The sequence below is a fragment of the Chaetura pelagica genome, unplaced genomic scaffold (genome assembly GCF_000747805.2).
Source record: "Chaetura pelagica isolate M959 unplaced genomic scaffold, ChaPel_1.0 scaffold222, whole genome shotgun sequence".
Classification (NCBI taxonomy): Eukaryota; Metazoa; Chordata; class Aves; order Apodiformes; family Apodidae; genus Chaetura; species Chaetura pelagica.
This window is the reverse complement of record NW_009952711.1, coordinates 1,450,142-1,475,537: the sequence shown is the minus strand read 5'-3', so window position 1 is coordinate 1,475,537 and position 25,396 is coordinate 1,450,142. Positions and strand designations below refer to the sequence as shown.

At 41.2% G+C, this 25,396-nt stretch overlaps 1 protein-coding gene across 2 annotated transcripts in view; it reads right to left on the bottom strand.

The window, feature by feature from the left end:
* Window positions 1–21,429, bottom strand: part of DAPK2 (death-associated protein kinase 2) — a 42,787-nt gene extending 21,358 nt beyond the window's left edge. For both annotated transcript variants that reach the window (XM_009994372.1, XM_009994371.1), the window contains exons 1-2: window positions 21,337–21,429; window positions 3,146–3,367 (exon numbers count right to left, since the gene is read on the bottom strand). In XM_009994372.1, the coding sequence (XP_009992674.1) occupies window positions 3,146–3,367; window positions 21,337–21,413 (299 nt within the window). In that variant the 5' untranslated portion in view covers window positions 21,414–21,429. The remainder of the gene's footprint in view (window positions 1–3,145; window positions 3,368–21,336) is intronic.
* Window positions 21,430–25,396: the final 3,967 nt, after the last annotated feature.

Below are 25,396 nucleotides of genomic sequence, written 5' to 3'. Positions count from 1 at the left end.
CCCAAGTGCTGGCTCCCCTGGAATGGCAGAGGTTATTTCATCTCACTCAGGGATCAAAGCTTCATTGCCTGGATTCCATGCACAAGGTCAAGACAGGTGTCCCAGGGAACACGGTCTACATAACTCCAGCCACAGCGTCTCTGTATTTCATGCTTCATACGTACAGTAAAATTGCATCATTTATTCATTACCTAAAAACTGTAGTAAGTAGAAAACCTCAGACTCTCTCCTTGCTTACAGCTTTACTTTAGTACCATGAATTGACAAATACAGGATACCTCATCTTCTGCACAGCTACTCTAAGACTCAGAGCTTCGTAAAGTGAGTGGTATTGATTCCACAAAAGAGCAGCCAAAAAAGGTTAAATTGATGTCTGTCTTCCTTCACTACATGACAAATTTTATCCCCTTGGGCTAAGACTGTACATCCTGACCAGCAAAGCTTCATTTATTAGAGGAGCTACTTCCATTCCTGGCTCTGATGAGTACAAGCACACAATTCCACTTTCTGCTTTGTGTGCAGTGTTCAGGTTTCCCCTGGTTGTGAGTGGAGATGAGGAAGGCTGAGCCACACAAATACACAGATATAAATCTGCCCATGCACTAAGATAATTTACATCCCTTTCAGCTCCTTAAGGTAGGCCTACAGCACACCCTGTGAACTGTACAGCAAGAGATGCTTCAGACATGAGTCTATATGATCACCCATGCACACAGTGTCACTCACTCCTACTTCAGTCTTCATCCTCAGCCACGAAACACCCAGAACAGCAACAAGTGCCAAGTTTCATCCAAATTCCTTATCCCATTCTGTTTGGCTATAAGGACTCTGTCACTCGGTGCCTCCCTTTTTTAATTTCTTGAAAAAGTGAAATAATTTATTTTGGCAGGTTATTTTTTAACTCAATAATTGACACCAGGCAACTACAAAGTTTTCTTGAAATTACTCTCAAGCTAACACATGGACAGTAACACTATTAAATTTGGGGACATCCAAATGTTCTACAGCATCCAGCTGCTGATGCAATGCAGAGAAGCAAATGATCTTTCTGTGATCTCCCAGCCATTACAGGTCAAACCTAATATAATCTGAATGGTTGGCAAATACAACTGGCAACAGAAAGCCAAAGAGCAGCAGGCAACTTACTTCCCTTTGGGACTTCACAGTGAAGAATTTGGATCCCCGGCGTGAGAAGGGGAAGCTGAAATTATTAAATGGCCTACCTAAAGTGATGGTAATTCCCTGCAGCATCAAACCCTTCAGTATATTCAGTATCTGACAGATCAGTTAATTACTCTAAGAATCTTCCTTTGGTATTGCACACTAGTAACCCTGTAAACTGCTGCAGCTGCCCTGTGTGTCCAGCTCTAGTTCTGCCAAAGCAACTCTTCCTTTGAGATGTCACTAGCCCCTTCTCACAGTACCTCTCTATTTTAGATTCTCCAATCTAAGCTAAATTCACATAACTAGCAATAACTCTTCTGATATCAGTTGGATTCATCCTGGGTTGCAAGGCCAGGAGACAAAAAAATGCTATTTACACAGAGCAAAGGTCTCCTGGCCAGGCTAGAGAGAGGTATATTCTTCCTTAAAAGAAATCAACTTCCTATTCCTTTTCATTTGTTAGGGTCCTTCTACATCACATTTTTTCACAAAAGTAAAGAAATTCCACCACACATACATTAGTGTCAGCACTGGAGTGATCGTGTAATCTTCACCCGCCACACACATTTCAGATGCCCATCTCAAAATCAACCCCTGCATGCAACCTCCACAACATGACAGCTTGGAAATACTGATATGACAGCTTTCCAAAACATGGTCAGGCACATCTGCCCACATAGTGGACCTAAAGAATCTCAAGCCAGGCAGCAGAAACAGGCAGAACACGTTCAAAACAAGTTGTGTTGTAAGAGATTAAATTACTAGGCTGTGGTCTGCATCTGTCTCAAGTGTTTCACCTCAGTTCCATCAAATATATGTGAAGACAAACATGGTGTAAAAAACTGCTGATGCCTTTGGGATTAATTCTTTCTAGGCCAACAGAATTCATGCAGGTAATTTAATTGCTATGGCAGAGGCTGACAATTTTGATCCTGCTTCAAATTATATTAAACCAGCATTTCTCTACACAGTAACACCTATTAGTCAGGTTCTCTCACTTCCTTTCAGTCAATAAGATTAAACAGACAAAAGCATCAAAGGTGACTCTCTGAAATGCAAATTTATATTCCAACTAAGCAAAGGTTCCTTAGCCAAGGCTTTGTTAAGATGATTTCTGATCACACCTCCAGCTTCCCTGGGCTGTGCATTTATACTTTCAGGCAGGGACACACACTGGTTCTGCAGAACACGCCGTTGTTCCCTCAGCCCAGACAGAGAAGCTGCTGCTGCCTGTTTAAAATCTCTTCTTAAACAGCAAAAATCAGTTTCTATTAGATAGCAAATATGTCTGATACTCATCCTAAGCCAGAAGCCTGGCTCTCCAGTGGGTCACAATGCAGGGATGAGGCTACAGTAGACCACAAGTTCCCCAGTTGGGAAGTTCACTTGTCAGCAGGACCTAAAAGGCACATGGTGGAAGAGGAAAAAAGAGAGCAGTTCTTCATTCCCACCCTGCTGCTGTTCATTCCCTAGGGATTAAAAAAAAACCTCTTCCTTTATCCTCCTCCCCCTTTTCCCCTACTGTCCTCTAAATGAGGAATATATGGGAGTAGTGAGAATGGCTGCAAATTTTGCAAAGGACTTGATGGCTTCACATGCATTGGAAGACATGAAAGCAAAAAAAAACAATAAAGTGAGCACTCAGTGGCCATTTGTGCTTTCTCCAAGGTTCACACCAGGGCAGCACTAGGCAGACGTGAGGTAATTCCTTAGTAAATTGTTTTCAAGGTGACAACACTCCTTGGGCTCAGTAACAATGGCCTCAGCTGATGTTAAGGTGCACCTGTATCCCCAAGGCACACGGGTGAACCGGGGAGCCCATTTACCAGCAACCTCATTAAATTCTTCTGCCAAGATCCGAGAGGCCTGAGGACACAACAGCTCCAGTTTAAGTGTCTTTCTTTTCTGGCAGCCTCTGCAGCTCTTTCCGGTTCCTATTTACCTCACGCTACCCCAGAGGACAGGAAGCCCTCTTACTCACAGCTCAAGGATGAGGACCACGTCTGTCTTGTTCTCATAGATGTCATGCAGCTTGATGATGTTGGCATGCAGGACCTGCTGCAGAATGGCCACCTCACGCTCGATCTCCTCCCGCCTCACCCCGCGGCGGCTGGCCCGGCTCTGGCGCTTCTTAATGAACTTGGCAGCATATTCCACACCTGTGCTCTTGTCTCGGCACTTCTTCACGATAGCGAACTGGCCACTGAAAGGACAAGAAGGTGACAAAAAGGTCTCTCAAAGCTTCCGTTTCATCGCAGCTTCGCAAACAAGGCATTCAAATGGCCCCTGAGCTGCCAACCACACAGGCTTGTTCTTGGGGCAACAGTGAGGACTAACAGAATTCTGTTCACTAGAACACACCGAGGTAGCCACCTGCTGTGCCTGAAATTTAGCAAAACCAAGCAGTGTTTGACAAGAAGGGAGGACAGATGTTCCTATCTCTAAAGACCAGTTTGTGTTTAAATGAGTAAGAGCTGCCTCAAAAGGTTCAAGTTACCACTCCTTCACTGGGAGATGCTTAAGGCATTCAAGTCGGCAGCACAACACCAGATGTTCTGAAAGGACATGCATGCATTGAAGTCTTTCCCTTTAGAATAACTTCTCAGGAAGGAACTCAAAGGATTGGTAACCCTTTGGAGATGTAGAATTGACCTCCAGTAATCAATTTCCAAATAAAAGAGTAGTTCATTCCTATTTCTGCACTTCCCTTGATAATTTAGCTGTAAATTAAACTAGAGTAAGTGCAGCCTTCTCACTGCACTTCAAGGACAAAGAACTTCCCACTGTAACAATTAGTAAAAGGGCTGCATCAAAGTTTAAAAGGCCTGCAGCTGCCATTTACCAATACATTTTTCCTCACTGTGGTTCCTAAAGTAAGATATTCTAGTCCAACTGTAGTATTTCCCCCTTATTTCCTAAGAGGGAAACACAAGAGATGATTAACTAAATAATAATAACCCTGCAGGTTGCAGCCTCATGTCAGTGGTGGGAAACTTTCAAGATGAGAGAGTTGTTGTTGTTACTGACTCTTCAATAGGAAAGCTGGGAACCCTGCTTTGTGGGAACTTTTCTTTCTTCATTATGCCCTTGAGAGGCACTGTTTGAACCAAAGAGTAACCATCACCACAGAGCTGATGTTCCCTTCTTTTCAACTGCCTTCTGGAAAAAGAACTGTAATAAAGCTGAGAGATGTCTTAATGAAATTAAGAAAGGTGGTCTGCAGCTAAAGCAGGGTTTGAGTAATATGAATTCCACATAGGGACAGAATGTGGAATGAAACAGTGATTATTCAGACGATCCTTTTGCTCATAAAGGAACAAGGACAACTGTATTGTATCTTAGAAATGCTTAATCACACAACAATCACCACAGACATACAAACAAGGAAATTAGATCATACTCCATTACCACCTGTTTGCAGTTACTCTATGTTGAGTGTTAAGACATGTTAAGGGAGCCACTTCTGCCTTACAAAAAATAAAGGATGGTCTGTAGCTAAAGCACTGAAGGGAGTTCAGCAATCTGAATTTTGTGCACTGCATCTTGTGATAATAGCTAGATTTAAACACTAGCAAGCTGTAAAAACAAAACAGAACTTTAGTTAAGCAAAATTTAGCTAAAAGTGTTGTTTTGTGAAAGACACATTGTGTTTCGGCAACTTCCTTAGTAAGAAAAGGCTTGGATTTTATCAATGAGTACTTGATAGAATCATAGTTTTTAAAAAAACATAAAAAATATTTCATTGTATTTCCACTATGGAGCAGAACTAAATTTTAAAGTTCTAGGAAGCTATATGCCCAGGAAGCCACAGGCAACTATTCGATGAGGCAGGGAAACCTCTAGGAACAGTGCAGTGAAACTGTCACCCTTGCCTGGCATGTGTAAAGTCTAAAAGGGATGCCAGATCCTACCACCAAAAGAACTATCTTACCCGAGCCTTTGTCTCCTCACATTCATGAGTCTCTGCTGATGCCCAACCAGTTTACAAACAGACAAAATAAGAGTGACTTCCTTTTTATACCAGAGCAGCTCCGTTCTCCCCTGCCACAAAACACTGTATGTGTGAGATCTCACTCTACAAGAACTGGCACATCTCCAGACCCAGAATACACATTTAGTATCAAATATTTCCTTACTCAGGGCATTATATTCAGGCTTGCAAGGAAAAGATTCATCTTACAGATAACCTTCACCTTTAGCTACTGTGATTTTATCAGCCAGGATCTCTTTAAAAGAATCACAAAGACACACATTAGGTGCAGCTCCCCATGACTGTACTGCAGAAGCACCAACTCTTACTGTTTTCAGTATTATTATATCCTTCACTGGCTTGATGAATGAGAGATGCAAGTACAGTTGGAACTTAAATTATGCAGCATACTCAGCAATTATATTCAGAATCTTGTAATTATACAATGTACTTAGTGCTTCATTAACACAGATGGCTGGTTGGAGTCTGTCACAAACCTACAAAGGCAAAGACATTAAAAATTAAGGCTGTCAGGCAGTGCTTGCTTGCTCTCCAAAGCTAACATTCCATGGCAGAGGTAGCCTCTCATTTCAAAGGGTTCAAACAATGCCAGACTGCCTCAAGTACTTATTTTCCTTTTTCATTTTCAGATGTACCCTAAACACTTCTCAGGAGAGAGGTAGGAACAGATGGGACAAGTGTACTTATCCCTTCAGGAATAATCAATCACAAACAGAATCACTATTGCAGCCGTTTGTCACATCCAGTAATTCACTGATATTTCTGCCTCCTGATTTCATCATGACATGCAAACCTTAGAGAGCTTGAGAATGAAAATTCCTGCTACAAAATTCCCAACCTTGCCTTCAACATTCTGCTGAAAGAGTTTCTTCTGTAGTACTGGGAGCTGTTTATGTAAAACATTGTTGGCTTCATTGTTTGTTTGTTCATTTTTTGCAAGACATGCATTTTGTTTGGCCCAGACTTCCTAAAGAGACAGGTACTAATGTTGCTGTGTTTGCTTCCCTGAATTTGCTATAAATTGTGCCAGCAAAGTTCAAGAAGAAAATACTGTGTTATGACCACTGATTACCAAAATGAACACAGTAACTTCTACATTTAGCAAGTCCAATGATGCTGTGGATTTTGTACATTAGATTACCTGAAAAGCTACACTTAAAGCCTGGCTCATCACATTACCCCTTCCTTTGTAAGCCACAATTTCTCCCCTACGTGTGGGCCCATGAACACACATTCTACCTGTTCCTGTTTTTGTGCCATTTCATTTATCCATTTAAAACAGGCTTTTGCAGTCTTTACTGACAATTCGTGAGTTAAGTGAAGAGGTTGCAAGCCAGAAAGAAAGACAAATGCACAATTTCTTAGCCTAGGACGTTTAAGACCATTACAGTCTAATTAGCCAGGACACAAAACATAGGGTAGCATATACGTCCACTTTTGTACCAGACATCATTAATACTTCACGTGGAAGCCCCCACAGCTATGAAAAAAAGAGGATGTGTCACTGGCATTTTAAAATTTTAGTTTTCTTCTTAACTATAGAGCTTGTAAAACCAAGGACCAAGACGACAACACTCTGAACCTCCTAATGCACCTGCATCCAGCACATAAGAATCAAAAGCATCAGCTTCTCAAAACCTGCAATCCTGACAAGGCAAAAAGCAAAAGAAAGTACACTTCTCTGGCACCTGAGCTGACAGCACTGAGAAATTGAGTCATTTCCTTAATTTCACATGGGGAGTCTGTGGCTCATCATAGATCTGAAAGGACATTTTACAGCTCAGATGTCCAAATTTAATCCAAACGACTTTGCCAAAATCCATGGGTTTCGGTATGTCCCCGAAAGAAAGATCACTTGGATCATGAACAACAATATTTACAACACACACAAGGTAAGTTCACAGGCTGACACTTAGTAATTTTTTTTTTCTTTTAAAGAAGGGAAGTTTTTTCCCTTTCAGAAGTATTTTGAACAGCTGTACAACAGTCTTGTCATAGATTGAACACAGGCTGTCCTCAGTCGCATTTAGAGCTCAAGTATAAACAATAGCAGCTGCAACCTGTCAGTTACAATATAATTAGGTACATCATCAAATTTGTCCATCAGCAACAAGGGAATTTAAGCTACCAATGAAGACAACCTGTTATTCACACTGCAACTGTCTGTCTACCCTGGAGATCTGGTTTTAGAGTCTATTTTCTGAGTCTATTTCTCTAAACCTGTGCTTTGAAGAAGTTCAGCTTATTTAATTGTTATGCAGTTCAGGAGAGGATGTGAAAAGGATGCAGAGAAGAGAAAAACTGGACAATCCAGAATAGCAGGATAACTCCTTGCTCTTTTTTCAAAGTTTATTTTAAATACTGGTTCTGGAGGGTAATGCTCTGGGGCAGAATTTGGCTTGAGAGAATGACAAAGGTGCTGCCTGCCAGTTAGAGCAGGGAGCCTTCCAGCAACTGTTGGATAGGTATGGGTTTATACCAATGTTCTTCTGACATTCCAGAACACCACATCACTGAGCAGCTGTCATGAAATGCTGAAAATATGTAAACAAAACACTGAGATGACAGTACAGGTCACCTGATTCCAGTCAGGTTCTCTGAGGCCAGAGCAGGGAGAATTCAGGAAGCTGATTCGGTCTGTCATTTGAGAAGAGCAAACCATTTCTTCCCCAAATACCAAGCATATGTTCCTTTACTTTATGTTCTGGGCTCCCCAGTTCAAGAGAGACAGGCAACTACTGGAGAGAGTGCAGGGGAGGGCAACAAAGATGACTGGGAAACTGGAGCATCTCTCATATGAGGAAAGGCTGAGAGAGTTGGGACTGTTTAGTCTGGAGAGGAGAAGGCTAAGGGGGAGACATTATTAATGTAAGTATATAAAGGGTGGGTGCAAGGAGGACAGAGCCAGACTCTTCAGTGCCCAGGAACAGGATGAGGGGCAACAGGCACAAGCTGGAACATGGAAAGTGCCTTTTAAATATGAGGAAAAAATTATTTATGGTACAGGTGACAGAACCCTGGGGGCTGCTCAGGGGGTTGTGGAGTCTCATTAAAGACCTGTCTGGATGCAGTCCTGTGGAATGTGCTCCATGGGATCCTGCTTTAGCAGGGGAGTTGGACTGGATGATCTCCAGAGGTCACTTCCAACTCTGACAATACTGTGATTCATTCTATTTGTTTATATTCTGTCCATATTCATCTTAATTTCATTTATTGAAGAACTCTAAACCAGAGGATGATGATTATTGATAATTGTTAAAACTTGAAATTCCCACAAAACAGATATATGTTAGAACATGGTGACAGATATACTTCACACTGAAATATGCTAGCAAGGAATTCTTTGTGAAAAGTACATGGACCTGGAAAAGGACAGCGCTCTGGCATTCTGCCAGTCAAGAGGCAACACTCAATTCCATAGATGAGCCAGAACAATTTACTTTGGAACAGACTTGCAAAGGATTTTAGGCAGCAACATCCCACTGACTTTACCAGTAATTAGCTCCTACACAATTCATGGAAAATAATACCTTAGTCTTTCTGTATTTTATTTCCCAAAGTCTGTAAAATGCAGGCAATCCTACCAGAAAAAAAATGAAATAAAAATACAGCTGGACCTACAAATTAATTTAATGTATCTAGACATCATTAGAATTGCACTTATAAATAATTCACATTTTTATTCACTAGATGTTCCTGCACAAGATTACATGACCAGAAAGGAAACTAAAATTAAACTTAACAGCAGCTCAACCAGTCTTTTTACTGCCTAGATGCACATGCAGCTACCATGAATGCAAGACAGGTTAACCTTTCTTTTTCCAGAGCACCTGCAAACTCAGCTGGACTCTGAGCATTGAGCTAGGATTGCTTTTGCTTCCAATCTGAGAGGTGTTTGCTTGAGGCTGGAGTTTGCAATGAGAGGCTGCTGGGCTCGGCAGTGCCAGGCTGTTGGAAGGGTGCAATCACAGCTTGTCGCAAAGAGGGAAACCTGGCAATACTTTTTCTACAGTGTTTTGTTGGGTTATTTTACTTGAATGGTGTCATTAATACCTGTTATTCTTTCTTGATATTGGTCTTGACCTATAGTAGATATAGGGATGTGAAAATTTAAAAAAGCAAGAAGAAGGTGAAAGTTTCCTCTTTTTGTTTCAGAAGAGCAGCAGCCAGCAATATGAAGTACACCAAAATACAGCAGCATTAACATGGTAATACTGACATCAACACCTCTGGTATTGCTGCTCCAGACAGAAAAGTTCATTAAACTAGAGTGGGTACAGGGAAATGCTTTTAAGGGAAATGGAGGTGACTGTCCATTCCCCTCAACCTTTTCCTCCCTCACTTTTGGTTGGTGCTTATCCCATTTTAAGCAGGTCACACTGAGCTCTTCCTATCCTACCCCAGCCGTTGCTCAGACACGCACTTCTCTCAAGATTGAAGCAGAGTTAAAGACTATGGTTGGCATGTCAGTCAGCTGGTTTTAACAGTATAACTACATTCCAGAGAGTGTAAGGGCCCTGAGAGAAACTTCTTGCACCAGCAGTCTCAAAGCCAAGCAATGCAGGAAGCCAAGCAATTCAGGAAGCCAACAAAACTCAAGCCTGATTGCCACTAAGAATTACATTAGAAACTGGGAAGGTAAAGACACACTGGGGAACCTTCACATTTTTGAGTGATCCTGCTTAAACTGCCTCCTTTCCCCATACTGAGGAAACCAGAAACACCCAGAGTGACATGCTCAGCTCAGTCAGAAAGTGGGGCTTCCTCAGGCACATCACTTCATCCACCTACCTTACATTGATTCCCTCTCAGTATCCACAGGACAGAACCAGATGGTCCTGACTTCTGTTTTACATCAGATCACAGACACACAAATCTGAGTTAAGATTATTTTTCTATAGAAGGGTAGTATAAATGCTTGATTATTTTTCTATAGAAGGGTAGTATAAATGTTTCAGTGTCCTTCCCCACTGCCCAAAACCTGCTCTGTGTACGTAAAAGCCAGATTTGGGGCACAACACCATACACAAGGCACCCTATCAGCCTGCTATAGGCAGGAGCTTACAGGAAAACTGAAAAAAAAAAAAAAAGCTTTCACATAAGAAGGTGTTCGCAGTTTGAATAAAAACATTAAACTTTTTATTTGCCATTTTTCTTCACATTTCAGACATTCAGTTGTGGGAATGCAAGGCTGAACGGGTTTATTTGCCGTTACAAACCCTACCCCGAACAAACGTTTGTAATTCACACATGTCACTGTCTGTACTAAGGAATCCAAATCACAGCTTAGAGATCTAATTTTAGGTTTACCAGGCTTTGCAAAGTTTGCCAGTTGTTGACTCTCTTTCTCTAATTGGTTGATAAACTGTTTGGTCCCTTGACAGCAAGTGTCATAGATTCTCTGAGCTCTGAGTCAATGTGATACCTTTAACCCTGAAAATTATTTTATTTGTTTACTGCCAGCAACTAGTTTCTTGACAGTATATGTCATAGGCCAAGTCAGCTTCACCTTCTGTTGTCATCACATTGTCCCTTCTCCAGTGAGAGAGCTTATGGCATCCTTTGCTTTCATTTTTTTATGATCTACAGTTAGACATCAGTAAAAACTCTAAAAATATATTATGAAATCATCCTGTAAACATAAGCAGATAAGTGTCTAGCTAACCTGAATGCAGCACTTCTCTAAACTCAAGAGGCTGCCTTTAGAGCTCAGGCAGGATGGTTAGTTCAGTTTCTGCAAAGAAGGGTCATTTATTCTGTTACAACACTTGTTTTTATGTCAACAGTTTTATTCATCATGCCTTTTTGCCACTAATAAATTCACATTGGTTTTAATTGGCAAACTCAAGCTTAGGAATTCTATATCTATACTTTTCCATCTTTTTCACTCCTATTTCAACTAATAATTTTACCCTTTCATAGTTGTATTTTTGTTAACTTTCAAAGAAAAGCCCTTGAAAAGTCTGAATGCCTTCCTTAAAAAAACAGGTCTTTTTACTAAATACTCTCCTACCTCTTTCCCTACACTTCAGAGACAACTTCAGCTAGGTCTAATGGCACTGGCATGCCCTTCCCAGCACAGAGGACAGGAGTCTGCTGGTCACTTCTACAATCAAATGGATGCTCTCAGCTCATTTATGAAACACAGCTCAACCAATAGCCATGAAACACTCACAAAATATATGCATAAAAGCACTTTCCTGGAAGTTTTCAGTACAAGTCTGTAGTCACAACCAATAAAGAATTGGAAGCCTTCAGTAAATTGACTACAGCAATAATTTGTAGTATGTTTTATTTGTTACAGAGTATTTCTTTTTTTTTTTTTAGGCTGAACCAGGATTTGGTTTTCTGGTATAGCAGAAATTTCATCTAAGCAGTGCATAAGTAGTATGTGTTTACAAAGAAAACTAGAGCATTCTTTCTAATAAAGCTATTATAAAGAAACTGGAGTACAATAGCTGAAACAGCAAAACAGAAATCTTAGCATGGCAAAGGTCAATGAAAGGTAAGTATCTTGCTGTTTCCCTAAGACTTTACAGAATGAAACTAAAATAAACCCCAAATTCTTTCTCTGTTACATACTTTTGCTGACACTTCTTATAACTTCACAAAGAGCTTTACAGTAAGTTGTCACAAATGTCACTGTTCTTCCTGCTTAAGCTGCAAATAAAAAGTGAGTTTTGGTTTGTTTGCTTTTTTCTTTTTTTCAAAGGAAGAACAGAGAAAAGTGACTACCTCTCCTAAAGCAACTACACAGAACCTAAACTGTGGCAGATGCCAGATGATGACAGAATGACCTACAAGTTTTCTTAATAGAGCAGTGAACTGAAATTTTACTTGAGTACTGAAAAGCAGATAAATACAGAAGTATTCACAACACACTCTGGCTCTTTTGAACCTTTCAAGCAAGATTATCACAGAAATATCACCAATTTACCACAGCCCTGTGACACAAACTGGAAGAAAGAAACAACTAACATTTCAGGCTCACTAAGTAGCTGGGCAGTGACTTCTAAAGCAGGGTGACTTCTAAAGCAGTTGAAGTTACAGAGAGAAATGTCACAACACCACTACTCTAACAAGAGGCTAACTTGTAAACCTAAAGAGATGCACTATTTTATACAGAAAGAGAATAAAAAGCAAAACAAAACAAACAACAGCTGCCACTTTTCGACACACTGGTATTTTCACTCACAACTCATGTTGTTACTGAATGTATAGCCCTCTAGGACACTGACTTTACAGGGTAAATTTCACTATTCACCAGAGGGAAGTGCTGAGTGCCTTTGGACACAGACTGCGCCTGATACTGTCATTGTCTGTCACCTTTCACCCACATCTCTTCACAGCTCATGCCAAGGTAACCAGCATATCTGGCCCAAAGATAATCTGTGTCCACTGACAGAGGAGAGTCAGAACAGTACAGGAACATGGACTCAAACAGAAGGATCTGGTTTAAGGGAATAAGCAGAAAGCAAATACACCATTTGAAAGTCAAAGCAAGATTTAATAAATCTAATATTTCTGAACAATACTCTGAATTATTAAAGGCTATCAATAAAGTAATATGTTAACTGCATTACAGCAAATCAATGTTTTAAACTACATTTTGGGTCATTGGCCCCAAGTCACAAGAAACTGTGCCACCTATTGAATCATCACCAACACCTCCTGAAGCTATTTAATGCTCTTGGAAACTTCCCAATCATGCAGTGACAGGCAACGTGGCCCTTGCCACCTCCTGAGGTTGGAGGAACAGAGTCTGTAGTGATACATCACGAGCCCAGCAATTCTGGCAAGTTCCTGATAGCCTGGCAAGCATCTTGTGTAATCTGAAGCTCCAGAATAAAATGCACATGATAAAAATTCACCCCCACTTATCACACTTGGTTTTTAGATTGAATATCAACTCCCTGAGTGATAATGAACAGAGTCCAGAGACCTAGGGAAGGTCAAAGCTGACTCATGCTCACCAGGAATAGCTGATTTGATAAGCTGTTCCTTCTGCTATGTGGAGCAACACCAGTGTATACGTAATACACATGCAGGTTAGCACACTGTTCCTTTGCAGTTAAAGGTCCAAATCCAGCTAGGTATGGACTGAATGCAATATACCTGGGAGTAGTTAAATTGTAAGAGGGATGCAGTACTATGGTTAAATGGTTACGTTATTTTTCTCCTTCCCTGTGAATAAAACAACAGAAATCAGGCTGGCATTTTAATCCAGATTTTAGAAAGTTATCTGTAAGGCCAAAATCACAAAAGGCTGCTGAAATTCCCATTTCACTGCTCTTTGTGGATTCTTCTGGTCTGCCAAAATAAGAGGTGGAAGTTACTTCCCCATCTTATTTATTCTTTCCTATACTCAAGTAAACAATCTCCTCCAGCAGCAGGGCAGTACAGAAGTTACGTTACTTATTCCCTCCACTCCTCCTGCATAGGAAACAGATCAACTGAAATTCTCTCTTTGTGAGGATCATAGACCCAAAAAACCTGAACACTACGGTTAGCTACTCTCTCATAAAAGCAGTAGATTCTGTAGTAACCTCAGACAGCAAGTCCTGGCTTCAGGGTAGGCAGTCACCCACTCTGGTGTACGTGCATCTGCACTATGGGCTGCCCACAACAGGCCAGGAACTCCAACCCAAACATGCTGGCAGAACAGACCCAGCTACCTGAGTGATTTTATGTCTCTCCTCACCAAAGCATCACTGCTTGTCATGCTCAGCTACTACAACAGGTTTTCACTCTCATTCAGTACTTGCTGAAGTGGAGCTTGAACAATAGATGCCACCCGAGCTCAATTAAGCTTGGTCAGCAGATAAGTTTCTACAAGTCCTATTCTGCACAAGATGCTAACAACTTCTCCAAGGCTTTATCACTGTCAGCCCAGTGGTGAGCTGCACTATCTTTATTCTATGTGTATTTTCACTCATAGCAACATTTTTCATTTAAAAAGCATGCAATGCTAAGTGAAAAAAGTACTTGTATTTTTACAGAAATAGCAAAGCAAAGTCTGGAAGAAGGCTTAATATTCAGGGTTAAAGACAGCATTGAGTTTGAGCTTTCTGAGCACTATCACTGGGGTCACTGAGCTCTAATTACATTTTCAAAGCCAGGTATGGACTGAGGAGATACACTGAGATCACTTCCTTCATTGAGATAGATGCTGGTAATAAGGACTAACGAAACCAGTTCTAAATCACCAAAGCCAGTGCTTCTCAGTTACTGCAGGTAGAGCAGCTTTGTGATTAGAAGGAAAAAAATAAAGAGCAAAAAAGAAAACACCACAAACAAAAAAAAAACCAACCTAAACACCACAAACTCCCACTATTTTCTCTGCACTTTCTGTAACAAATCAAGTATTTTGGAAACAGGTGGAAGAACACTGGAAACTGGCAGGGAAATCTGTTTTAAAAAGTTACGATCACTCACTCTGCTAGAAGGAATAAAGAAAATATCAAAAAATAATGATTGAATCAGACAGCTGATTACAATCATCATAGTAATGGTGGCCAGGTACTGGATGCCAAAACTGTTTCAACAGAAGATTTAATATAAATCAAGCAAATGACATAGAAGATTTTTTAAACAAGAAATACTAACAGAGGTGCTGGTTAGTGGGAACTGAAGAACTAATTCACTAAGTACAAATTAAACTAAGAACAGAGTTAAGGTTTGTGTCAGAGAAAGCCCAAAACTGAACAATTTCTATAGACAGAAAAAAAAATCCTGGTATGAAGATACTGTGTGATATGTGTTAAAGGTAAATGTCCCAGCTGCAATTACACCTCTCTGTTTACCAGGGAGTCCACCCAGCTGTCTGACATGACTTTTTATCACAGATACCCAAGTTCCTCCCCTACAGATACCTCAGTTATCACTTTTTGTTTTCATTACATAAATAAATATTTACTAGGTTCCACTGTCAGAACAGATTCTGTGCCAGGCCCCAAGATGCCATTACCACTGGTGAAATGTTGCATTTGCTGTCATTTTAAACTTTCACCTATAAAATCCTGTCTCAGTGAACAGAGTTGATCCTCCAACACACCTGCAGGGAGGAGGCACGAACTTGTAGCAGGAGAAGGGGGGGCTACATGAGGAACAACAGGCCACTGGTGAAAGATTTGTCTTGGTTTTAATGATAAAACCACACCCCAGGTCAGCAGGGGCAGGGAAGCTGGAGGCTGGAGTATGCCCAACTAATCAATAGGAATCAGAGTGATTACCTTTTGCATTAAGGCAGTGACTGAATCATGTGGATTTTTTCGTGGTCTGGTTACACAGCATGCAAGAGGGAACAACTTAAACCAAAGGCAACACCTAATGCATGCACCTCTTTTGTTCTTTAGCAGAGTAGCTCTGTACAACCTAACTTTGCTGAACTACAAAAGGAAGTAACTTATTCAAAGAGGAAAATAAGCCACCAATCCCTTTGAGGCCCAGAGAGTGAATCAAAACTCCATGTATTTAAAAGCCCCAACAGAACATGAAACATTGTCAAGCAGGACACAAATATAATCATGCAGAAACAGCCTGAAAGAATGATAACACCATGGGGGGAAAAAATGAACCATTCATCACACTAAATAACAACCCCCTCAAACCTTAACGGAGCTTAATGAAGACTTGGAGCTCAACAAAACCTAAAAGCTGTTAAAACCAAACTAGATCATTCAGGGCAAGGAGGGGAAATCAGGAGGACTAACTCCTCTTGCTTACTAACATGACCTTACATGTACCACCTCAGCGACACAAAGTGCCACTGCTTCTCTCCTGCTGCTCACTGGATGCTTGTAAATTCAAGCAGCCGTAGAGAAATGAACAGCCATAGAAACTTGGGAGATTTTTTTCTATGTCATGAACAACTTTTCCTACAGTAATGTATTGATTTTAGTAACTGAGCAACATCAGTGCTAAAACTACACATATATAGAGACAATTAAAATCCCTGAGAGTTTAGACTCCAAGCAAGAAAGCAACAGGGGAGATGGACACTCACTAGTCTTCAATGTTTCTGCAGAGAATAAAATGCAGAATATTAGGTAATAAACCCAGCTTAAATATAAAAAAAACCCCAATAACCCAAGAAACATGAAGAAATAACCAGCTAGTGATATTTAAGCCCATATAGCAGAAAATTCCTAAAAGAGAGATACAAATTCTAACATGCAGAAAAATGTCACAGCCTTGCTCTAAAAATAATTTCCACAGTTTAAGTCTGGTCCACTAATATCTAGCTCACCTTCTGCATTAACTAGGCATTAACCTGGGCTTCCAGGAACTCTTCAAGCATAGGATACCACAGAAAACAACCATCTCAGTACTCTAGTTTCCACAACTTCAGCAAGCCCTGCTTGTTCTTCTTGTCAGAAGATCTTAAAATTTTAAAGAGATGTCCAGCTGCCTTCTTCAGAAGCCATCATGCTGTATCAGCAACAAACTCTGTCTTCCCCAACGGGGAGAATTTCAAGCTAGCAAGTGAACAAAAAGCTTTCCTGTTTCTCATGCGTACTGACGGACTTAGTTTTGATTTCCTATGAAGATCAGTTCATCAGACTGTGCAGCTGGTATCCACACAAGGTTTTGTACCTATGCAGGAAACACAGTAAAGCCAGACAAAAGCTGAATAAAGCTCAGGCTAGCTATGAGCATAGCTCCCAGTTGCTGAGCCAGGCAAGGAACTGGAATGGCAGGTGGTAAGGCTGGCACACGCTGTGGAGGAAGCCAGAGCCCCTTCCCTACAGTGAAAGGACAATAACAAAGCGGGAGACTTCCTTACCCTGCAACATCACTCCAAGGTTTGTGTCTGTTAAGCATGATCTAAGCCCATTTATATTGCAGAATCTGAGCTGGGGTGAGCGGGAAACTGAGGACACTGCAGTGCCACCCTCACCCCACCCTGCAAGAACACACTTTCTCAATGGGCACTGTCACCAATCACTTGGGACAAGCACTGTCACACTTCCTACCCTCAGGCCAGACTTGACATGTAATAGTGACCCTGCCCAGAAGGCACAAATGTCAACAGCTCTCTACAGCCTGGCTGGCAACACGTGCGGGTAACAGATGAATGACTCTGTGGCACAACCTGTTGGGAATTACACCGCACGTCTCCAAAATGCCAGCGCGCTACCAGTACCACCACTGTTTGCTTGTACATGCTCCTGCAGGTTTGTGTAAGAACTAGTTTTGTCCACTTAGACAGAGCTACCCATCCAAATCACAACTACCCATTCTGTTAACAGGCTCTCCAGGAGCTTTCATGCTGCCACTTTCCTGGGATCTATACCACTCACTCAGTAGGCCAGTTCTTCCTTCTCTTGGCCTGGAACGGTCTCAGTTTATGAGTTCCCATTCTTGGTTGTCTCTTGCTGCCACTGTCCTGTGCCACAAGAACCAGCCATTATTTGACCTGCTGCATATTCCCAAGAAGCCAAGTTAGCTTTAATTTCCTCATGTCTTCCAAGCAGCAGTTCCATTGCTTTGGCAATGGTGTTCCTGTTAGTGTTCTGCTACAAATGTTCCTGCAAATGGCTCACACCACAATCCTCAAAACAGGCAAAACTTAATAGGTTCCTTACAAAGTTTGTTAAAGTCAATGGTGAAGGATGCACTTTGACATTTACCAACATAAACATCTATTTGAGAAGGGATAAATTTGGAAAGCATTATATGGAAAATACTTTGAAGTATCAATTTTTTATCAGCTGCTCAGGCAGAAAGAAACTGAATATGCAAGGAAGTCTGATGCCTTCAGAGTGACAGCATTAAATGCTTGGGGGACCTGTATGAAGTACCCCCAAATCACACAATCTGCTGCCCTTTGGAGAAGGGGAAAGAGAAACTTCTAACACCTCTGCAGGCACTGATCACTTTATTCCACATTGCTTTCTAGCTCTTTTAGACTTCCAGACTAACTAGTATAACTGAGGACTTTTAAAATAAATATGCCTATAATATATTCATCTTCAGTTATGTTTTTTAAATTTTCCCTGTCATGAATTTTGAAAAAGAAAAAACCCTAATATTTCAATATTCTAGCAGTGAGCTGTATTATAGATCTCAAAAGTATACTTTTTAATTTTTAAATGTTGAATTTGCTCAACTCATTCTAGAGGCCCTTCCTCTTTTAACGCTCCCTTTCTGCTACTGCTACAGAACCTCAGCCCCCACAGACTTCACACTTATAAACCAATTGATTATTATCTTGCAGGAAGTACCTTTAAATATACATGTAAGATAATAAAGTACTGCACTCCTTCAGCACAGGCCATGCTAAGCTTCTCAAGTATAGCTGCCAGAACAAGCCCATCAGCAAATTCTTTTCTCTAATGCCACGTGTCTGACTTGTTGTTCCCTGTATGCACCCTTGGGAGAAGCTGAGCAACAGAGGTGCAGACTTAAGATTAGTATTTAAAAGACTGAGAGAATGTTGGAGCCAGACAGCTAAGTGCAGCACACAGCTGCAGCTATGAAAAACCATTCCCTTGGCACAGGAGACAACTGCATTTCCAGCATCCTTTGAGTTGTTTCTAGCTCAGCAGCGATTCTGAGAATGCTCTGGTTGAGGAGTCCAAAAATACACCATTTGCAGGGTTTTGTACAGCTGGATCTGGAGAGCCTTTGCTGCAGCTACCTTCAATGCTGCACGATGACTGGAAGGGTCCAATTTGATCACCAGACCAGATATATCAAAACCAGACCTATACTTCAAAAGCCAGCACATAATATGAGCCTCCTTTCCTAAGTGCAGTGCAAAGACTGAGATAAACAGGTGCTGACTCTGTTGGTAAGACCCTGTACTTCCAACTTTGGACTGAATCTGAGCCGGAATAAGGATTAGGCCCATATTAATTATTACTTTTGTTGTCAAGAAATCACAAACTCTGTTAAGGAGAACACAAACAGGACTCCACAGACATTGTTTTGTGTGGCTTTTGTTGTCTTGTCAGAATAACAATAAATAAATCCTTTTGCCTGCCTGTACCTGTCATCAACTAACAGCTTGTTGACAACATACTGAACTAACACAAGGCACCTGCAGGTTCTAAGAGCATGTATGTCAGCCTTGGAAAAAAAGTATTGCATTTCTGTCACCACAACCTGTCTGGTGTGTTATTTTTCTTCTACCACAGCAAGGTATCAGTTGTCACTGACCGTGATCTGTAGTTACCTCAGAAATACAGAGGCATGATAACCCAGTCACACTCCACATACAACACACAGCTGAAATGAGGTTGGCAGAGCACCTCACAAATTCTGAAAGTGAAAATACACTGACAAAGGGTATGACATCATATCCACAGGCATGTCTAAAGCACACAACTAGAACACAGAATATGGGAGTTCATTCCCATCTTGCTGCCCCCTTCTCACAATTATATGGCTTTCCTTGAAAATTCATTAGCAAGCAGCAAAGATCTGCTTGCTACATTTTACCTGCTTCCTTCAGGTCTTTCAGGAAACATTTTTGCCTACAGACCTCAGTAACAAGTTGTATTTCTCAAGTACAAGAAGCATTATACATAAAATGCTGGGAACTAGAACATGGTGCAGTGGATTTCAATACACCTTTGCCATGTGAGGAGGGCACCTGCTCATGTATACACCTACTCCTCTTTCTGGCTTATCTAGAAAAGGTCTTTCTTACAAAGAATACATCCATTACAAATGGCAACAATTTCAGATTCCACGTCTAAGTGTAGTCTCCTCTAAACCCAGCCCACCACCAAACATGTAGGCAGTACCAGCCCTACAGCATAAAACAGACACCATGTTTCTATGACATGCAGCCAGGAGCTGTGACCACACAAGCCTTTACTAGCCTGAGGCCTCTCAGGCAAGTTCAGACACTAAGGGTCAGCCTTTTCCAGGTTGTTTCAACTTCACTTCTCCATTCAAAAGGCCTAATAACCATCAGCTTGAAGAGGAAAGTGAGGTTCATCAAAAGACACTGGATTTCCAAATCCAGTTCAGGAGCCAAAACAAAAATATGCTACTCAACTTCTAGTTTCTCATTTTACACTTTTGACTGCTACAGCCCAGGGCCTTCCAGGTTAAAAAAAGCATACAACCTGTATACACCACTGAATTTCTTTACTACTCAGATTTTCACTTTCAGCCTGATGTTCTCAGGACCAGTCAATACTCAAAAATAAGCAGTTCCAGGAGATTTAGTAGTTGAGGTCTTCCTGAGAGAGAAAGGAATGAAAAAACCAAAACCAAACCAAACAATTCATCTCCCCTTAAAAGAAATGTTCTCAAAAACTCTAAAGATTAAATAGCTGGGAGTGAAAAAAGTAAAGACTTTGCAGGGAAACAGCTTCAGCTGAAGTGTATTAATGTAACTAAATTATTGGCTCTTGAAACAGGCTAATTGCATATACACAGTCATTTATCAAAACCAACTGCCAGACACTGGGAAAGAGGCCAAGCCGTGTATAGCCCTAATTTAGCTATTTGCATATTAAAAAGAAAATCACTGGAGGGTTGGACACTGAATGGAAACCCTGCCATCCTCACCCACAGCACTGTTTGTTGCTAAGTGACAGGGGAGCCCTGTGTCACAAACCCAGCAGTGTTTAAGCAGGTGCTTATGGTTAAGCATGGTAATAGCCCATTAACTCCACCTATAATTAATACCTGCAGATAAGCCTTTATAGATTAAAAGCTATATACAGGTATCAAGCAGTTGAAATTTCGAAGGTAAATCTTCTCAGGAGTACACACACAGTGCCTCTTAGCAGATATGAATGTGTTCTGTCAGTGCTGTGAGCCAGCTCCAAACAACAATGCCCTGCAGCACCGTTCAGAACAAGCCAAATTAAAAGGCTGCATCTATAACAACAGCACCGTGGGCTCCTGTTTCCAAGCTGGTTTAGAGAACAGACCTGTGAACTCAGTCTGAAGCACACAGATGACACCTATCTACAAAAGACAATGTAAACCTACCTTTTGTTGTCCTAGCTGCAATAAAATAAACATGAAAAATACTTGGCACACTTAACCTAAAAAAATAAATCAAAATCCCCAAAGTGCAGTTTTTGTAAAGGGGTGTGTTTTTGTTGCTGCATATTGCAATTGATTTGGGTCCTCATGCGCAGTCACTGTTTTAAGATGTGGCAACTATCCCCATGTGGCAGCTTTTACAACATTCTGGTGTCATTAGGACTCACCTTCCTAGCTCTTCCCCAATTTCATACACGTCCTCCACCTTCTGCTGCTTGAACAAAGCCATAGCTGGAATTTTCATTGGTGAACAAGGACAATGGAACTGGAATATTAAGAATGACAGACATTTGTTACAACCTTCCAACAGGAAAAGAATCAGCAAAACTTCTGGTATAGTCACTTTGGATACACTGCAGCTCATTTGTGGCCAAATCTACCACTGGCCAATCAAAAGACGAATCAGCAAAACTTCTGGTATAGTCACTTTGCAGCTCATTCATGGCCAAATCTACCACTGACCAATCAAAATAATTAATTTTGCCATCTCAGCCAAATAGTGAGGTCCAAATCGGGAAAGAGGTGAGGGCCTATAAGTGAAGTGGGTTCTTGCCCTCACTGAAATACCTGAGCACATACTTAACCAGAAGCAGAGAACACACCTTGAAACAAGTGTGAGGGAAAGTAAAGCAACTAAGTAATAATCTGACAAATCTGTGGACAACAAAGCAGCCCCACTGCACTGCAAAGAACTAATAAGAGAATCAGCATTACAAGCTTCTTTATTAAAGTGTCAGCAGGCAGACCATGAACCGAGGACACCACAAGGCAGGGCTTCCTTTTTCTCCTGTTGGGCAGAGTTTCTGAGACACATGGGCAAGACAGAAAACTGAAATCAACCACTGCTGCAAACAGGCCCTGTGTTTCCATTTACAGAGTTTTCAGCACATTATTTTTCCTCACAGTGTTTCAAAAGACAAAAGCACAAGCAGCAGCTGTTGCATGCATTACCCTGTGTAACTGTGAGGTTTCCTTCAAATTGATAAGCTCTGTGAGGTCTGGAAAGACAAGGCTCCCATTGGTACATTTGAGGATCTTGGACCATTAATTTCCCTTCACTCCTTTCTCTTTCTCAATGTACTTATTAGGTGAGGAGTTCTAAGGTCCCACACCCAGCATACAGCCTCTGCTCTCCTCTCTGTTCTTTGCTCCACGATGGGAGAAGATACAGGGCACACGCCATGTTCTGGCAAGCCCTACTCCCTCTCCCCAAGGGACCCACAGCTTCACTCTTATCAGAGAACAGGAAATATTTCAGCTACACAAAACTGCATCCTGTCCTTTTTGAAAAGTGTCTATCTGCACACCTCGTGGGACAGTATGCATACTGTGATGTGACATAACTGACATGCTTCTGCCACATGTCACAGAACACATCCATTTCAGTCACATTTCAGAAGAAGCTGTCATCTCCACTGAATGACAGACACTTGCAAGCACCTCTTGGAGAAGAGGGAGACACAAGGTACCCCTAGCAATAGCTTTCATGCCCTCCACAGCAGCCTTGCTGGAGATCTCCACCACAGATGTGATGGCTCTCTCCAAGGCCCTGTGGGGCCTGCTGCATTTCCATTCACAGATCTGTTCAAACCCCAGTTTCAAAACTCTGTCATGAAGGCAAATTTGACTCCCACACCTACCTCTATAACCGTGCTCTAGCAATGATCTCTCTTACCCAGCTACCTAAGACAAGTGATAAAAACTACACAGGCTGTGATGCTGAAGACCAGAACAACTAGAACACTATTGAAGTGTAGTGTAGAAATCAACACTTGCATTGGTGACCCTAGATGCATCACAATGTGTCTGGGGGTGTTACTTCCCCTTTCCATCCCAGTATTTTCTCAGGCTTTTTCTGGCTGATCCTCACTTTGTTTATATTTTCAGTTTTTCAAGATTAAGCTAGATAGACTGTTCTGCTACTCTGCTCATTACCTCCCAGTCCTTGTCATGCCTGGACAAGGATGTATCTTTTTCCTGTCAATGAAAATAAACAACTCGAATTCTGCTTTGTAAGTAAATCCTTGCATTTCTCAAGCAACCTTTCATAATCTCAGGAAAAGCTCATTGACCAATATTGCTCAGGGATTAAAACTAGTCAATAAATGCTTCAGTGGCAGTTACAAGAACGAGGACATCACTGAGTTGTTGGCTCCATATTAAGTTTATATAATGTTGCTCACAATTGTTCAGAGCAGGGTTTTCTGAAGTGCTGGTGCAAAACCTAGCTCAATACCCACAGGCTTCAGAAAAACCAAACAAAGGACAAAGCCAAGCCTTGTTAAAAACCCCAAAGCTCTTGCTCATCCTGAATTGTGAGGTTAAGTTCCCAGCACATGCAAAAGTCAATTACAGTAAAATGCCCACGTATTAAGAGACAGTGCTGAGACTTGCCCAAAGCCTGTCAATCCCTCAAGCTGACCACTCCCTTTATCAGAACCCAAGGCAGATAACTATAAATAACAGTAATGCAAACACACCTACAAGAAAACCATTGTTCTAAGAGAAAGAGATTGTCATTCAGAAGAGCAAGTAAAAAGCATGGCTTTGAGAATAGGGAACCCTCCCAAGATGCCTCTGGGAACACAGTCACTTCATATTTGACTGACAAGTTCACTCATTTCTCAGCGTCCTCCAGAGAACAGACCTACTTCTGCAGATGCATCGAATCCGTGCAATAGTATTTAAAAAATAACCAGAAAACCATCATCATCCCTTTAGCCCATCTTTTAACTCATACTTTCGTTCTGCAAAAGTCAGACCAGCAAGCCTACTTTCAACATGGAACCAAACATCCAAGTCAGCCTAAAGCCTTGTTTTTGAAGACTGAACATAAAATGCTCTCAAAGTGTTTGGACCCTCCAGTCATACCTCTGATGTGCTGGTGCTTATGAAGTCTATCACTTCACATCACGTTACACTGTGCCTTCCACTCCCATTACTTCTGCAGATACCTCACACTGGTTTTCACCCAACAGTCACAGTTAACAGATGTCCAAAACAGACCACACACTTGATGAGAACTTTATGAGTGCAAACCCTGAATGCAGATATTCTTTCTCCAGTACAGAAGTACCTTTTTAGTGCAGCTTGTGCTGTGTGAAGGAGCTAAGTCCAAAGAAATTCACTTTTCTGAAAACTGTGACAGAATCCACCTAAGGGGAAAAGAAGAAACCAGGTTATATTTCTTATTTAAAAAAGGTTTGCCTACATAGGTTATTAGCCTGTCATCACCAAATTATCTGACAATTAATGACTGTTTTACAGACATTAAATCCTTGATAAATGTCCACCCACCAGTTAACAAGGGCAAGAAAGGGCAAGAAAATAGAGAAGAGAACAAAACCATAAGATCACCTGGCTTGTCACCAGCTTTGCCTCTGTTTTCCCTTTTGAGCATCTTCTACCCTAAGGAAACTAGTTTCAAGTGACTGAGGTAACAGCTGAATAATCTTTCTTTCTTAAGTACACCTGACATGAGCTGAATCACTAGATCTCTGCAGAACTCCGAAGCATCCCCTGGGGCACAGTTTTATATTACAAAACAATAATTAAACTAAAGCAAATCCCAAAACACCCAGAACAGATCAAAGTAACAACTTCCCTTATAAGTTGCTTTTTTTTAATATTGAAAAACAATCAAAGCAATTTAGACTCAAAACTAGGCTGTTTTCCATTAGTAATTTGAAAAAAAAGAAAGAAACTTCCTCATAAAACAAACCCACCAAACAAATACAAGTGATATTGTCTTCTAGTTTTGGTGCCTTCTGCTAAAGCCAACAGATTCTTATAAGCGTTAAAGCGTTTTCCTCTTTTGCCCTTCTGATCCCCCTTACTTTCTCTTCTTTTTTGTCCTGGAAAAGACTAAACAATTCCAAGAGCAAAACACAAGTAATTTTTGCCCTTTGCTTTCAAATAAACACAATCAAAGCACAGTAAAAGTTATATTAAGTTCAGCCAACCCTTGTTTTCACCTAAATATTTTCCTCTCAGCAAATAAAAGCAGCTGCACAAATTTTCTGTCAGAAGGGACACAAGACACACCCAGGCACTTAAGTCCCATTACAGAGTCACTGCTCCTGCCACCAACTCTCAAGGGATCCCTTTCTGACCTCCCGAGCTTACTCGGCAGCAATTACACGAGGCGAATGACCAAGGGCTGTATTTCCAAGGCATGTGTACCAAACGCATTAGCTCTGTAGCTAATTATGGCTCCCCAGCAGGCAG